At 40.6% G+C, this 17,970-nt stretch overlaps 1 protein-coding gene across 8 annotated transcripts in view; it reads right to left on the bottom strand.

The window, feature by feature from the left end:
- Myo10A (unconventional myosin 10A) overlaps nucleotides 1–17,970 on the bottom strand; it is a 95,811-nt gene that overhangs the window by 58,901 nt on the left and 18,940 nt on the right. For 5 of the 8 annotated variants that reach the window (XM_087342524.1, XM_087342525.1, XM_087342527.1 and 2 more), the window contains exons 1-7: nucleotides 13,754–15,060; nucleotides 12,521–12,631; nucleotides 3,687–3,775; nucleotides 1,803–1,866; nucleotides 1,159–1,268; nucleotides 768–1,052; nucleotides 37–214 (exon numbers count right to left, since the gene is read on the bottom strand). In XM_087342524.1, the coding sequence (XP_087198650.1) occupies nucleotides 37–214; nucleotides 768–1,052; nucleotides 1,159–1,268; nucleotides 1,803–1,866; nucleotides 3,687–3,775; nucleotides 12,521–12,631; nucleotides 13,754–14,980 (2,064 nt within the window). In that variant the 5' untranslated portion in view covers nucleotides 14,981–15,060. Of the gene's footprint in view, nucleotides 1–36; nucleotides 215–767; nucleotides 1,053–1,158; nucleotides 1,269–1,802; nucleotides 1,867–3,686; nucleotides 3,776–7,960; nucleotides 9,158–12,520; nucleotides 12,632–13,753; nucleotides 15,061–17,970 lie in introns of those variants that run through there. The other 3 variants (XM_087342528.1, XM_087342532.1, XM_087342530.1) reach the window with 3 other exon arrangements.

The following is a 17,970-nucleotide window of genomic DNA, read 5'->3' as shown; positions in this document are numbered from 1 at the left end:
TATGAAATGCTACGTGGTTTGAGTCTCGTAACATACCTGATTGAGGTAGAAGTACTTGTCAGGTGACAACAGTCCATACTTTTCCTTAGCCTCAGATGTAAGACCTTGCAGCATCTCATAGAAGACATGATAGTTTCTTTCATCTGGAGCTTGTGTGACGATACGCGACTTTTCGAGAAGGTACTCCGTGATCTTGGCACCAATTATAACGCCACTATGCAAGAACAGATTAAAGGTGAAAGTAGCACAAAATATTTTGAAAGTTTAATTTTTTCCAAAAAAAATGCAACACGTCAATTACTAAAATACTGGTCATAACAAATACCTTTGTTGTCATAATGACCTAAACCTCTGTCAAATCTAATGGCAATCAGATGTTTCAGAATAACCTTCCATTAACAGAGTCAGTTACAACTTTCACTGTCACATTTTAATCTATTTTTGGGCATAAATTTCAATACATATTTTCTTATATACATTAAAATTTCTTATTTTTATTTTAATAGCAGTGACAGCCAAGAGTATGTTAAAAGCCATTCAAAGTTCACATTCCAAAAAAACATTTCCTAGGAGTTTAGGTCATTTAAAAAACAACTGCTGTTGCATCAGGATCTCCACTTTTGCACAGCAAAGTGATCATGTTTGTAACATAAACACTAATAATTTTGTAAAATCTGAAAACATGTTCATGATAAACCTCACTGGTTAGTACTGCATAGATGGTGAAGTATAGGATTCACAACAAACCTTTCTGAGGCACAACTTACCCTTTGAAGTGCACCTCCAGGTATTTCCCAAATCGAGATGAGTTATCATTGCGAACAGTTTTAGCATTGCCAAAACTTTCCAGCAGAGGAGATGCCTCAAGGATCTGTTCGGTGATTAGGTTAGAAGGTGATTTATTCACTGCTGCCAAATACTGCATGACTAGCTTTGTTGATTCCGTCTTTCCTGAGCCACTCTCCCCAGAGATCACCACTACCTGACTCTCAGGAGATGACCCTTCCTTTGACATGTGGCCATATGCTGAGGATCCTATCGCAAAAAGGTGCCTGTAATGTAAATTAAACAAGATATATTAGCACAATATTCTATTTGTATACAGGCTCAACTCATTTTGTATAACAAAGAAAGCTTTAAAAATAGGAAGTTACTTACGGTGGTAAAGTTCCAAGAATTTGGCCTTCATATTTCTTTACCATATCCAGACCATAGATGTCGAACATCTTATATGGGTTGACAGCCACAAGAATACTCCCAGTGTAGGTCTGTAATAGGTGATAAAAATCAGTAGCACAAATTCCTTCGGAGGGGAAATAAAGCCGGCGGTCCCATGTCGTATATTTACGGCATGTAAAAGAACCTTGCGAGCATGATATGAGACGTTTCGTAATCAAAATTCAGCGGCCATTTCTCACCCAAATCTCTCCTGATTCACTGCTTTGCTGCTAGATGGCTCTGGCAGTCAAATCAGGAGTGAGTGAGCAGAAATTGTCCGAAAGGAGGCCCTATACTCCACTTAGGAGTTACAGGAACTAAACTAAGGTCTATAATAAATACAAATAATAAATCAACAACGCATTTAACACAACAATTCAATATTTCTGCTTGACATACGGTGAATAAAATTAAAACAAAGAGTAACTTAAATTAGGCAATTACTGCTTTCCACATCCTTTCCAATTCATTATTCACTATCATCCTCTCATTCAAGACTATATATAGTCTGAGCTACTGAAAAAAGTCATTAAATAAACTAAAAATAAATATTTTGCAGTTACTACACAAATGATTATACTTACATAGATGAGCTCCTTGTCGTAACGAATTTTGAGATTCCATAGCAAAGATGCCTCATTCAGATCCCTGTATGAATTTAACAACAGAATTAGGCATTAAAAATCATACTGAATAAAGAAGTGTGTGTGTGCTGGACACTTACTCTAAAGTATTACTTTGAATCCATGGACCACATGCAACCAATTGAAAAGAGCAATTCAGACTGCACACTATGCCATTAAGTTTCTCCATCAAAACACTTTGACTGTCAAATTGTACAATAAAAATTTACTCTGTAGACACAAACAGCCTATGAACCCCTGAGAAACCCCACAATGTTCAGCACGTATGCTGAGTTGATCTCTCTAATTTAGCAGCTACTCATACATTAAGTGATTTTCACTAAATTAGGGGGATCAACTCCACCAAACAAAGTACACATGTAACCATCAGGAAAATAACTAACTAACTAACTAGATGGCTTACCGAACCCGAAGGTTCATCACCGAATTAACCAAAGTCCTCCACCGGACCCTGTCCTGGGCCAACAAAATCCAATCTCCTTCGGCTCCTATCTCCCATAGATCCCGCCTGAGATTATCCTCCCATCTACGTCTAGGTCTCCCCAGCGGTCTCTTCCCCTCAGGCTTTCCAACCAATACCCGGTGCACGCCTCTTGTCCCATCCATGCGTGCTACATGTCCAGCCCATCTCATTCTTCTCGACTTAATTACCCTGACAATACTGGGGGAGCAGTACAGATTTTTAAGCTCGTCATTATGCAGTTTTCTCCATGCTCCATCCATGCGCGCTACATGTCCCGCCCATCTCATTCTTCTCGACTTAATCACCCTGACAATATTGGGGGAGGAGTACAGATTTTTAAGCTCATCATTATGCAGTTTTCTCCATGCTCCATCCATGCGCGCTACATGTCCCGCCCATCTCATTCTTCTCGACTTAATCACCCTGACAATATTGGGGGAGGAGTACAGATTTTTAAGCTCATCATTATGCAGTTTTCTCCATGCTCCATCCATGCGTGCTACATGTCCAGCCCATCTCATTCTTCTCGACTTAATTACCCTGACAATACTGGGGGAGCAGTACAGATTTTTAAGCTCGTCATTATGCAGTTTTCTCCATGCTCCATCCATGCGCGCTACATGTCCCGCCCATCTCATTCTTCTCGACTTAATCACCCTGACAATATTGGGGGAGGAGTACAGATTTTTAAGCTCATCATTATGCAGTTTTCTCCATGCCCCATCCATGCGCGCTACATGTCCCGCCCATCTCATTCTTCTCGACTTAATCACCCTGACAATACTGGGGGAGTACAGATTTTTAAGCTCATCATTAAGCAGTTTTCTCCATGCCCCATCGTCTTCTCTTCTAGGCCCAAATATCCTCCTCAAACACCTGCAATCTGTGTTCCTCCCTCTGAGTGAGAGACCATGTTTCGCACCCATACAAACCAACAGGCAAGATTATTGTTTTGTATACTTTAATTTTCAGGTTCCTAGAAATCAGACGGGAAGACAAAATATTTTGAACTGAGAAGTAGCAAGCATTTCTGGAATTTAGTCTCCTCCTAACTTCCTCATGAGTATCATTTTGATTTGTTATTGTTGTTCTCAAATATTTTAACTTTGTAACAATTTCAAAGGATTTATTAGCCACCCTAAGATAATTCTGCCCACCTTTCTGCTGACGATGAGATACTAACATGTACTTAGTTTTTTTCTGAATTTACTTCTAGCCCCACCTGTCTACTAGCCTCTAGTAAAACTTCTGCATTCAGAAAATAAAATAAATTACAAAAAAAATGCTGAAACGTCTAACAGAAACTAAATTTATCTTCTCAAAATTATATAATATTTGTATTGGCATCAAAAGGAACTTACGAGAGCTGAATCATGTCTTCGACACCCGTTTGTCCCAGATCTTGTCTTCGCCGAACGCCATTGAGACTGGTAAGTGTAAACACTTGAGGCTGGAAATACATGCAAATGAAAGTATTACCATTACTACGTTATTACATATCTACATACAGCTCACATTCACATATAAAATTAAAAGCATGCACGATTCTACCCCAGGCAGGCACCAATTCTAGAGTCAGAGATGAGCACCGATTTGTAACAATGCAGAAATTCAAGGCTCTAGAGTCAGTCAGAGATGAGCACCGATTTGTAACAATGCAAAAATTCAAGGCTCTAGAGTCAGACAGAGATGAGCACCGATTTGTAACAATGCAGAAATTCAAGTCTCTAGAGTCAGTCAGAGATGAGCACCGATTTGTAACAATGCAGAAATTCAAGTCTCTAGAGTCAGTCAGAGATGAGCACCGATTTGTAACAATGCAGAAATTCAAGGCTCTAGAGTCAGTCAGAGATGAGCACCGATTTGTAACAATGCAGAAATTCAAGGCTCTAGAGTCAGTCAGAGATGAGCACCGATTTGTAACAATTCAGAAATTCAAGGCTCTAGAGTCACTCAGAGATGAGCACCGATTTGTAACAATGCAGAAATTCAAGGCTCTAGAGTCAGTCAGAGATGAGCACCGATTTGTAACAATTCAGAAATTCAAGGCTCTAGAGTCACTCAGAGATGAGCACCGATTTGTAATAATTCAGAAATTCAAGGCTTTAGAGTAAGAACCAAACACCAGTTTGTGACCTTCCTTCTTCCCAGTATTTCTGTGGCAGGGTCTGTGAGCTTGCCTCGCTCGAAATGATTTTCGTAGTTCCCTTCAGCCCTCTCAAGAAATGCTTACTAGAATCATTTCCTTACCAATACCTCGTTAATAAGCAAGCTCTCATCCTTCTAATTGTAAACAGTCACTACAGTGTATTTCGTATCGTAACATAATCGACTACTCTTATCTTATGCATAGATTAAATCAGAGTAATGCCGACTTATTACAAACGAATAATAGCAACTTTAAGCCAACTCATCTATCACTGTTGACGACTATTTCAATCGATTACACGCGAATCTTCAAAGAGACGGAAGACAGTAACAATGCGGTTGACCTCTTTTCTTTGTCCAGTAACGGGAAGGGCGTTCACCTCTACGTCTGACGGATCCACTCCAAGCACATGCCTCATGTCAGTTATGTGGCCTGAGTTTTAATCGCGAGACATGCTAAGAAATAGGACCTGCGTTTTAAAAGCTCACTGAAATCATTTGAAAATTACTGAAACACGAAATGCATTGTTTCAAATGAGGGGAAGGGGTTTTTAAGTATCCTGGGGGTCTCGGGTTCGATTCCCGGCGGTGCCCGAATTTATAACTTGTGTTGGGCAAGGCCGTGGTCTAGGCAACACGGAGTTTTCCTCCGGGGGCTTCCCCGGTTTCTCCGTGGCATCCCAACAATTACTCCATTCACACACAGAAGAAGGCAATGGCAAACCACTTCTGGATCATCTGCCAAGAACGCATATGAACAGGTCCCAGTCCGAGAAAAGGATGGAAGGATCCTGTTCATATGGACCTGTCGTCAGACAGAACACTAAATAATAAATATGAACCTACATCTAATTAGTATGGTAAACATATTGTGTCAATGGTTCTCAACGTAGGATCTGTATGTTCTTCCTAAAGGGTCCGCAAGTTATTTGCTCGAATGTAGAAACACTATGTTGGACATTGTCGACTGTCTAACGCAGTGGTATTCAACCTTTTTAGTTCGCGTACCCCCAGATATAATTTCTCTTCAACTTTGTACCCCCAAAGTTGTTGGTGTATAATTCAAATTATACATAGTATATAATCTACATATAAAATATATTAAATAAGTTATATTACTGATTATTCAGTGTTTATCATAAAATAATATATTTTTTAAATTTCACGTACCCCCTAAGATGTCTTCGCTTACCCCAGGTTGAATACCACTGGTCTAACGTATATTTCATTTGTACGACGTTTCGGGAAATGACTCTATTCCCGACTTCAGTGGATTGGTAGTCGTTACACTGACATATTCTTCTTCGTGGAGGGGATGGCGACTTGGAGATGGTGCAAACTAAAGAGAAATCAACTATAAAGACTGGAGTGAACAAATGACAGTATTTATCCGCACGGGGGCCGTATTCATTCACCAGCGACTGCCTAGCACTGCCATTGACGTTTACCTGAACCCGTCCAGGTCAGTACCTGAATGGTAACAGTGACTGTAAAGCAAATTCCGGTGGTGACAGTTGCAGATGAAGCTGACCTTGATGGTCCAGTAGGTGTGACCTACTTGGTGGAGATTTCTCCTTTCACCTACTAGTCTGTCTGATAGTCTACATTGAAAGGAAACGGCCAGCAGCGGATACCAGCCATACGAGTTTCATTATCGCGCAGACAAGTTTCAGAAATTGCATCACGCTAACGAGAATGATTAAGAAATATTCAGGAACACAGCAAACATTCGAATCACTATAGATGCTGAAGATGGTTGTTTTATTGGAAGTTGCGGAGTGCAGTCTCGTTGAAACTGATCGACATTTCAGAGGCGCTTATGGTCTCCATTATCAGGGCGATGATGGTCAATTTCTATGAGAATGCGAGACGCAACTTCCTAGAAGACAGCCATTTTCATAACTGCCGCTGTGAGAATCTCAAATGTTACATTCATATCGTTGTTGAAATGAAACGTGCTGACAGTAACTAAAAAATTAATCAAATTATTAATCTTAACTGCATTACGAACACAATTAAGTCCACATTTGAATACAACTTAGTCATACATAAATTTCACGGGCCAGTGATATGTAATGAGATGTTATTTAGATTAAATAATTACTAAATTACCCTGCGTTAATGAAATTTATACTAGAATATTGAATTATATGACAAAAAATAGACAAACAGCCATGCTCAGTGCATATGTTACACTTCGTGTACAAAGTTTCTTTACAAAAACGTAAAGTTCTCTTCGTCAATACGAAATCTGAGGTTTCTTATGGCTCAAGAACTAGCCAATGGCACTCATAACTTAAGACAGATGAATCCACCACACACAATATTTATTTAAGATCTGTTTTAACATTATCATCCCTGTCTACAAGCAGATATATATCAAATGTTGCATACATTTCTCATATCTCCCATGCATGCTACACATCCCTCCCATCTCAACCTCCTTGACTTGATTGAAGAGCATACAAGTCGAAGCTTCGCAAATCGTCTTTTGTGTGGAATTCTACATAAAGACATTGCAAGAAATTTCTTTATCCTTCCATCCCAGATACATATCTGAACTACCGCCATTTCATTAAGTTGACAGAGGCCGTTCCTCGTAGTAAGAATTATTTTATTTTCCGCTGTAGCTCTATTACGTCCAGATTCCTTCTTTCGCACGAACGCTTACAGAAGAATGAGGAAGGAGTAGAGAGAATGTTATGCCACCTGACGCGTACTTGGGCGGGCGAAGGAATTCCACAACACCGAGACTGCATGACCTGAACTTTTGCAGCCAATCTGGAGCAAGTATGAGGAGTGGAAAGCAACTCTGTAACAGCCAACTTAACACTGCCACCAGCTTCTAAACACGTTCTCTCTACCCAGGCGTTTTCAAACAAAATTAAGCCTAAACTTCAGTTCATAATCTGTGATGATTTCAGCACCTTCTTGGCAACTTGTGGCCTCGCATCTCGTGTTATAAATAATAATCTCTTATTGTACATACACGTACATTATTCGTGTCCCTTGAAGGTCTGGGGTAATTCTACCAAGAATATCATAAAGGGCAGAGGCCTCAAGACCGAGATGTGAACCCGAGACGTCTGATTACGAGGCTGCGGCTTCACGGTGTAGCCACATGATTAGGGCGAAGTTTAGAAACATTTTTGAAAATAGCATCACCGGAGAACTGTCAGAATTTCTTCAGCTCCTGTAGGCAATTCATATGCAACCGTACCTCATCAGATGAGACATTTCCTCAAAAACTAAAAATTGCTTTTAAATGGTTAATACACGCTCCGGGTTCAAATCTCGACACAGGCCTGATACCATGTGCTTTATCACGACTTTCCTCAATCCATACAGGCAAATACAAGAACAGTAACTTAAAATGGCCACCTTTCCTATCCATCGTTGAGAACTAATTTTATCGTTCTGATAAAAGAAAATGTTGGAGACAACGGAAGAATGGTCGGTCTTGATGAAACACGTTGTTAGTACTCACACAGCTAATAAGAACTCTGATACAGAGCTCTGACAGCCTGGCGGGAGATCCGTCCTTATTCCTCTTCGCTGTCAATCGATTCACGCTGGAGATCGTGGAAGACGCTCTCGATGGCCTCCGAGAATGGCGACGTCTTTGAGCCTCATCGTCAACACTGGAGCAGATGCAATTTCCATAATGATTCTCCTCCCCCGTATTCGAAGTAGGGACTTTATGTACTAAGCAACTTGATCCCATGAAATTGGAATATATATGACTCCCAGAGTCCTCGAATGAAGAAAAAACTGAAGATCTAGTACTCGGTATCGGAAGACAGTCACGTTTATTCCTTGGTTCTTTGTCGGAAATTTGTTGTATTAACGTGTTCTTTGTGGTTAATGAAACAGCGTCTGTGGGCTTCGCCCCTTCATACTCAACTTCCTGTGAAGTTTGCTCCAAGCTAGAAGCGCCCTCATTTCTCCCATTGGTTTTAATGTCACATAAATACGTAGCTTTGTAATGGCCTTCTATAAATTTCTGTTTCCCAGTGCATTGACAAATGCTATTAGATTCACCACTAACACTAATTTCTTTATTGTCGTCAGATGATAAGTTTTTCCTTGTTGTTCTGTCTTCAACCGTAACAATATTGCCATATTCTACTACAAAATCACTTTCTGGTTTAACAATCGGAAATGGCACTGCGTATTCGTTGCTAACGTCCGCTGGATTTAAATTTCTCATTCTAGGCCTCGATTTCATTGCTGCATACGTTTGCTGGTTTAGATTATCTCTACCAACAGCAAATCCGTCGAGTAAAGCACCTGATGATTTGCGTCTTCTTGAATTTGAAGCACCGTGAACGCATAAATGTGGCGATGAGTTCGATACTATCGAAATGCGATCCAGAACGTCTCGACGCTGCTTTCTCGATTTGCATCTATTTTCAAAATCATGTAAAGTTGTGTTCTGCTGTCCACTGAAACCACACGGCACGTCAGTATTTGCTTTGATGACTAAACTAGAACCGTAGCATTCCACTGCCTCTTCACCACTGCCAAGTCTTGTAAGATCGCTTTCTGATTTCGATGACCATGATGTTGCTTTGTTTTGGAGTCGTAAAAATGGCTCCACAATACTTGATTTTCTTCTGTCACCGGAAGATGTTTCAGGCAATGCTTGTTCATCTGGACTCCCGTCCATTTTCTATTTTATTACGATACAACACACACGCAGACACAAGACTAAAACAATACTGACGAAAGAAACTACACTTCTTGAATTTCACGGCATTCGATTTTCAATGTTACTTTTTAAAATTATACCAGGGTAAATGGGGCTACACGCATCTCCACAAACAATTTTTAAACCAAATAACAAATCCGTCTATTTAAGAAAATACGGAACTTGTCTCTTCAGAGAAAGCACGCGCCACTCGACATTCGGACACCTTCGAAGGAAGCCCATGACAGCAATGGAACACAAACAATCCGGACCGATAAGCAGCGCGAGGAGGATAGTTGATCGACCGGAGACTGACTGGAAGGTTTTCTCCACAGCTCGCAGGAGAGACCCGTTTCAACTTTCCTGGCTTCAACATCTCTTCTTCTTATTCACCTAACTTCTACATCTGATGCATGGAACAGGTTCAGAGAAAGATGTCAAAGCCGGCTTGCAATGAGCATTTCTTTCTTCCGGCTATATATTCTCCATCTCTCTTCTTCAGTCAAGATATCCTGACTTCGTCAAAACACACCAAGTTCTAAGTGTTACACAGAGCTAAGTTCATTTTCAACCAACTGTTTAAAAATCCCAACGTAATTCAAAATAATAAATGGTAGCTACAGATTCTAATTATATTCCCCGCGCAGCAGCAAAAATCTGTTTATAATACGAATCGGTAGCTTTATGACACGTAAAGTCTATGAATACCCTAACCAAAAATAATTCCATATCAGATTTAAACTAAAAACTATAATTACAATAAAAATAAATATTACTATGTCGACCAGTCGGAGAAGATGAGATGGGAGGAGCATATGTGAGGCTGTGAACTAGATTAAACTGGCTCAGGGTAGGGTCAAGTGACGAGCGCTTGTGAACAGGGTAATGAACTTGCAGGTTTCAATGAAAGGAGCGGAATTTGTTAACCAGCTAAGAGACTATTAGATTCTCAAGAAGGACTCTGCTCCGCACGTAGTTTGTTAAGTGAGAATCATCTCTCAAGATTTTAGCGCACTCCTTGAACGGACCTACAATGACCCAAAGACCAAATTGCACAATAGTAAAGATGTAATCGCTAGTATTCACTCGTATTACTTCCCAGAATCCGTCAAGATGCGGTAGAATGACTTCAACATTGCAAAATTGTTGACAATTGAGAAAATAGTCTTCCGATAAACTATCTAAAACCACCTAGGGCAGTGGTATTCAACCTTTTTTTGTTCGCGGACCCCTAGATATAATTTCTCTTCAACTTTGCACCCCCAAAGTCGTTGGTGTATAATTCAAATTATACACAGTATATAATCTACATCTAAAATAAATTAAATAAATTACAACCAAAATAATGTATTAAATCTGGCCCTGATTATTCAGTGCTTATCACAATTTTTCTTTTAAAATTTCACGTACCCCCGGGGGTACGCGTACCCCAGGTTGAATACCACTGATCTAGGGCGTTCTCTTCGGATATCGCATTGTTGCTTAATCCTAATGATGTAGTCAAATAAGAATTAAGTCACAGGAGTTTTTTTTACGTATTGCAGGGTACCTAAATTTGGGGCAAGGCTTTTGCTAATAATATGATTTAAAATGTACGGAACAGGATTTGAACTCGGGACTTCCTGATTACGGAGTACTAACCACTGGATTCAAGTTTTCTCCTTTCCTATATGCGAAAGCAACCAAAACTGACAATCATAATATCAACTTTCCATTATTAAATCAGATCAACACATCTATCGACGTTCTTGGCCTCTGCAGTGGAAAATGTGTTCAGTCGTGATGAGGGGGTCTCCTCATTACGTAGATGGTAGGATGATAATGGCGGCAGGCAAACATGTTTCAGAGCCTCGTATTTCAACACACAGAAAGTGAATGTTCTTCCTTCTTAGTGCCTGCACGTCTAGACGTTACAACCATTTTAACTCTTCAATGTCATTCACATGTATACTTACATACAACGCTCGATAAAGTGTGTTTAATGTGTAGAAAGATTAATTCCTGATTCATCCTTGACATTTAATGACGCTTTATTTTTTCATTTTAATATGTTGAACAGAACCAAATGGTAGGGTAATCGTGAATGGTGGATAGGATATCAAAATTAAGTAAGCTATCGTGGCCTATTTTAAGGTATAACTCCGCAATTTGTCTGAAGGAACTGCTAAGAACCATTTCAGGTACAGTAATTCTGTTGTGAAGGCATCCACTGGAAGCGAAGTCTCGAGTCACATGCGCGTCATCCGTTAGAACTGTTTTGCACAAATTTCTGTGACCGCAGAAAATTCAACCGAGTTCGACTTTGATCAGAACAAAAAATGCAGATCTGAGAGACGGTGTCCAGTTTTTGTTTTGTTTTTTTGCGGAATCATCTTCACGTGCGTTCAGGTATATGTCTCTCCCACTGCACGATCATTTTCACGATGACGCCAGCATGAACCCGCAGAAACCACGCAGAGCCCATCCTATACAACCAACTGTCTAACTCCATAAGCAGAGTCATTCTTGATAACCTAATAGTTGCTCAGCTAGTCAAGAAACACTCCGTCTTTTATGGAACCCGTAGGTTCATTACTGTTTTCAAAAGAACCCTTCACCCGTCCCTACCCTGAACCAGATGAATCCAACCCACACTCTCAAACACCCCTTTTCTCTAAGATCCATTTTAATATTATCCTCCCCGCCGTGAAAGCTTCAGATCATAAATTTAAAATTACGCGGTAAAATCAAGTCAAATAGCTAAATCAGTGGAATAAACCTTTTCCAGAACCTGATAGTAATGGACCAGTCTCTGTAGCAGGAAAATAGTTGTTACTGAGTTCCGCCCGGAATGCATTGTACTCCAACACATTTTTACGATCGTAAAACAGCAACTTCACATAACGGGAACTCCAGGAAGTTGAACGCTTGAATTCTGCTAGCACAGCAATTACAAATCAGAAGATAAATACTACATTCATTAGGGTTATTTTCAGGCGAGCAAAGGCTACGTGAGCTTAAAGAGTCTCAGAGGAAATGCAAACAAAATTTAGCAAAGTAAATAAATACTACTGGTGACTTCGGTTAATGGAATATCATCCGAAGTTAACACGCTGAGCGCTACAATGACGTATGTCGCACTCATTTACACACATGTTCTTAGCTTGTTATAGACGGTTATGGAGAAGCCAAAGAACGTATTTTTTGAAAAGCTTTTAGTTGCAAACGCGTCTGAAAATAAAATACGTTGCTAAGCATTTAGGGATAAACCTAAAAAAAAGTTTTAGGCCTGATAATTACATTTTAATCTGTGTAACGTGAAATTATGAAAATGTGTCCGTCGACTAAAATCATACAAATTCTAGAACTCTTACTCACCTTACCGCCGATGAGGGCGTGGACGGTGAGGACCTGCGCGGCTCGGTGGAATTCTAAAACTTCCCCTGGCAGGACTTGGCCCACACCAGGGTCGAACCACACAAGGTCACCCTTCAAAATAACAACAGAAATAAAAAAAATTATACAGTGCCCAAATACGGTTCATTAACAGCACATCATTTGGTTCTAGCGGAACTAATTAAGAAATATGAACTGACGTTTTACAGTTAAGTTTGCTTTACGGTTTAAAAAAGCAAACGCTGTTACCGTTTTTCCCCATATAGATGGGGAAAAAATCTCGGATGATTATATTCAGTACAATTAGATACATTTTACAATGAAAATACTTGATAAAGGCTCAAAAAGATGTGGACATTAAGGCATACACATTCAAGGAACGTGTCCAGAAAGAAATAAATGGAAACAGACCTTGAAGTCGTTGTAATTATTATTTGTCATTTGCTCAATGGAACAATACTTGACTTCATTCTCTCTTTATATTGAAACAATATCGTTACAGTCACTTCCGTAAAAAATATGCATTCTGGGTCGCATCCTGCTTGCCGTCCGCGTATCGCAATCCAAGAACCCGTCACGGTAGCACCCCACGAGGTGCGCGATGGCCCAGACCACGCAGGGCCTCGGTCCACAGTTAGGGGCTTCGTCTCTCTGACCTGGCACTTGGTTTTTCTCGGAGTAAGGGATGTTCAGGTCCGACGATCGAATCTCGATTGGCGTGACCTCGAGGATTCTCGTGGTTTTATTTACTCTACCAAGAGTAATACTGGGGAAAATACCTTGAAACAGGTCACTAAATTCCAAATCCGTACCGTTTTACCATTCATAATCATCTCCCCATCTCTGATGTTCCGACAGAACGCCACGACCGAGTGACTGCCTTATCTGTTTCGTAATCGGCAGGTTCCGAGGTCGAATCTCGGGACGGAGACCGACTATTCTGACACGGTTTTAGTGGTTCTTCCCAGTCACTCCTTACATATGCCGCAATGATACTTTAAATTGGGCAACGAACGCTTCCTTCCACATCCTATCCGATTTGTTATTCATTAGTCATCCTCCCTGAGTCGTTCAATAAATCACAAATAACTGCTGTTCATATACCTTCAGAGATCTAAGAATAACTTAATTCTCGCCACCTACTCAACTCAACTGAAGCAACGTCGTTGAATGAACAAGCCAGTCACATATTCTCTACTTATTAAAGAGACTTACCGATTTTAATTGTTCGCTGTAGACAGAGGATTTGTGCAGGTGAGTGGGTACACCCGAAGGGTGGCCAGAGATTTCATCAGGGTTCAGAAGATAATTGCATGATCTTGACCGACTCAGAACTGTTCTTGTGGTACCACATGACAGGACCGACACAGATGACATGGACACCGTCCGAAATCTCAGTTCGCATTTTGCCGACAGACCTGGTTGCTCACCAGAACACTGTGGACTCTGGCTGACGTCGTGAGCCTGAACCTGTCCGAAAAAGTTGTTGCACTGTCTTCCCCTCATCGTGGCCAATCTCACAAGCTCTGGGGATCTCAGTCTGTGTCTCGCTGCGTCTTCCGTCTCACAGTTATATTCTTGCGATCTTTGTTCATTCTCCAAAGGTAAGGATGGCGATATATTTCTCATCAACACAACTTCCCTTTCTTGCAACCTCAAATCTGGTCTAATACAACCTTCTGGAGGGCTTTCTGACGGTTCTACTATATCGATCAGCTCAAATGTGGGTCCTACTGATTGATCATGTTGATCGTCTTCATTACTTGTATCTTCATCATCGTAAAAATCAAACACTTGTTGAATTGATTCCATAGAGGTTGCTCTTGTATGAATTATTCTGGGTTTTTGAAAACATCCGAGGTCACCAGCGCTGTTCTCTGTTATCTGAGGACTTGAATCCACTCCCCTAGAATTCCCGGGCTTATTAATAGGAACTACTTTATGTGAATATTGATCTGCATGCGTTTGCTCACAAATCAGCTTCACATCACTTCCGGTATCACTAGTTTTTAAAGGAACAACATTCTGTCGTTTTGGTAATGGCAGGGACTTAGTTCTGGCATGACTAATGCTTTCATGATCAAATTTATAAGTCGATCGGGATTTTCTACGGCGTTTTTCAACAGTCGTATCACGCCTCTTGCCAGTACACCCAGCAGCCAAATCACAAAGATTAGAAACTCGTGATGTGCCCATAGCTACAGACGATGTTGTGGATGGTGTAGGCGAAGTTACATTGTAACTGTTACTGCATGAAGTTTCTGGAACGCCAAGTCTTGACCTACAATCTCTGCTTCTGAGGGTCGCGACGCTCTGCTCAAGTTCACTCCAACGACGCCGAAATTTGAAACCAAATAACCCGCTAGTAACTTCCAGAAAACTGCTTGAAGTTTCGTTGTCTGCCGATGGCGTCCATTGGTACACTTTCTGAATGCTAACCATTGTTTGCTACTTCTGTAAGATGCAATGTAAGCGCCTCTTTCACAAAAGATATATTTTCACAGCACGTCAACTTAGATTCTTTATCTGTTCATAATTTCTCTCGTTTCACACCGAAATAAAGTCACTAACTTGTCAGAATACAAATACAACGCGATTTCAAATTATAAATGGCAAAATTAATTGCATATTTACCAATAAAACCGTCTCAGAACACTAAGAAATTACAGTTACTTCCACTACTAAAATTGACCGTTTCTGTCCCACGGAGAGATGTCCGTCCATTTTCGAAGAAACAATCAATATTCAAAGCACATTATTAAATAAAATATATTTTGACAACTATTCTCACACGTTCTTTTAAAGACGCGGGAGGCAACTGGCTGAACATTCCAAAATCCAGCTTCTTCACAGAATGGCGTAAAAGTTGACTCCATGCGTTGCAACAGCAGACCAAGAACTACTTCCCTTTGTTTAAATCTTTTAGTTTTTGTATCATCTAATCCGTTTCGTTGTAGGAATGTGGTACACCAACATTTCAGCCAAGTGCATTATTATGCAATGCAAACCTCAGGTTACAGTCCTACTTGGCAAAAAGCCTTAGTTTTTTTTCCCAGTCTATTCCAATAGCGAGTCCAAATATGTAGGTAAAGGATCCTGACGCACAACAGAAAACATCCATCTCTACAAATCACGAACGGAAAATTTTCTATAAATCGAAATCGATGTCAAGCGAGTACGGAAAAACACAGACTTATCGACGACCATTGAACAAATTGAAGGCAGTCAACAACTGTCGTATAAAGCACGTCTTTGTGGCACCAGAGTGCTGAACTAAATAAAGTAATCACTGTTCAACTTGTTATTTCGTTGTAACACAGAAACTCTTGGGTGGACTGGCCTCTTGTCTCTGAAGTGGAAACTTGCTCCACGAAACGAGACGAAGTTTTGTGCCATCGTTGGGTGAAACGAAGCACTGACAGAACTATTTTTTTTATAAAGGTTATACTTTATACTTATTGTATGTTTCTGTTTCAGATAGGCCTGTTAAATTTGTTAGTTATGGCTTACGATGTTCATGAAGCAAAGCGAACCAGTAATGCCAACCCAATGCTTGTTTCCGACCAGAGTTTTTGATTGCAACTGAGTACCGTGACGAACACATCCTCGCCTCCCACAACACAAAGCAATTTCCAACGCCATTCACACAATCGACTTCAAAAGCGATGGCCAACTAGCACGCACACGATTCTAAGCTGTTTTTTTATCATACGTTCATAAAGAATATGTGATTAGGTTAGGTTTTATGTTCTCACGACGACGAGTACGAAGATGGCTGTCTTCTGGTTTGTTAGGCCGTGTAGGCTGGCAGAGAACTTTACGGACACATCTTGTTGTGATTTATTATCTTGAAATATTCTTTTAGGAACATGAAACAACATCAAGTAGTCGAAACCCCAGTTCAGTACTCTGACTAAAATAAATAAAAATAATATTGAAAATTATACGAAAGCTTACGTGCAAAAGATTCGAAATAAGACTCTGTGCACATAACCCGAGAAATAGAAGATATGAGCAAAAGAAGTGTATCATAGTTACAGCAAATTACTTTTCCTAAATTGTCTTTGAGTGATAAAAGTGATGTATAAAATGATTGCAGCCCTCTTCCGGACTTATAAACAGTTAAATCATCGTCCAGCACTTCTGGATTTTCTCCCGATGTAAATTTACCTTTCATTTATTTATATTTTTTATGTATAGCTCAGTCAGTATAGTGACTAGCTACGGGCTGGACGACCGGGGTTCGATCCCCGACGGGGGCAGAGGATTTTTCCTCTAGCCTCTGCGTCCAGACCGGCTCTGGGGCCCACCCAGCCTCCTTTAAAATGGGTACCGGGGGTCCTTTCCCGGGGGTAAAGCCGGCCGGGGCGTGATGCTGACCACTCACCCCCATCTAGTGCCGAGGTCAAGGAAGGGAGGAGCTATACCTCCTCTCACCCCAAACGCCTACATGGCGTAGAGTGGGACAAACTTTACTCTTTATGTGTTGAGAAACTATTATGATATTTTCCCTCTTTCGCTGCTCGGATTCACGAGCCGCCACTGGACACAGGGGACGGCCTGTTACGACAACAGAGCTTCATCAGCAGAGAAGCGAATCGCCTGCTTCATCATTGATTGGTCCAACAGGGAAGTGGGGAAAGTGTCTACAAGTGGCACATCAGTGAGTCTTGCAGAAAATTAGACAAATTACACACTACAAACGCAGTGTATTGAAAGATACATACTATACTATACGTGAAAGTTCGAACTTCACCATAATAAGTGATTATTGCTCAGCGAATGGCTTTCTTTCCCTTTGTACAAAGTTTCCGAGCGTGTGGTCCGCGGGCTTCTAACAGATGGACACCGGAAAAACTGGGATTATAAAAAATCATGAAATGATATTAAAAAAACAAGAGAGTAGTGTAGAAGTAACAACATACTAATGCAACAAATAAAATAAAACAACTTCTCTTTTCTTCATCTTTAGCAGCTACAACACAACGCATTACAAGTGTTAGGTGAGGTGGTAAAATCATTAAGTGGTCCGAGAATACCTTCAGCAACTTTCATGGGCTCCAGTGGGGTGGGGGGGGGGAGACTTTAGGAAGTACTGACTTAGTCTGTGCAGTGGATTAGCCTTCAGGTACTTTAGGTCCACTATTCTTATACTTCGAAATAACAAACATATATTAAGGGTCAAAGTGTCTCGCACGTTTGAATGAAAGAGAAGAGAAAGTGTGACAGACATTGCATTTAACAGTTGGAAACAAATTTTCGGCGATGAAGATTCCCCCACACAGTACGAGAAGTGGGGTTTAAATAATGTAGAATGGTTGAAAGTGGTACAAGGATATACGCTGAGCAGGGTCTTACTGCATACTAACCTAACCTAACCTAACCTAGCCTAACCTAGCCTAACCTAACCTAACCTAGCCTAACCTAGCCTA

Source organism: Zootermopsis nevadensis, unplaced genomic scaffold, assembly GCF_977971745.1.
Source record: "Zootermopsis nevadensis isolate Lab colony 2312 unplaced genomic scaffold, Znev_1.0 Znev_ptg000003l, whole genome shotgun sequence".
NCBI lineage: Eukaryota > Metazoa > Arthropoda > Insecta > Blattodea > Termopsidae > Zootermopsis > Zootermopsis nevadensis.
The sequence above is the reverse complement of the archived record's forward strand: the minus strand, read 5'-3'. Positions and strand labels throughout refer to the sequence as shown.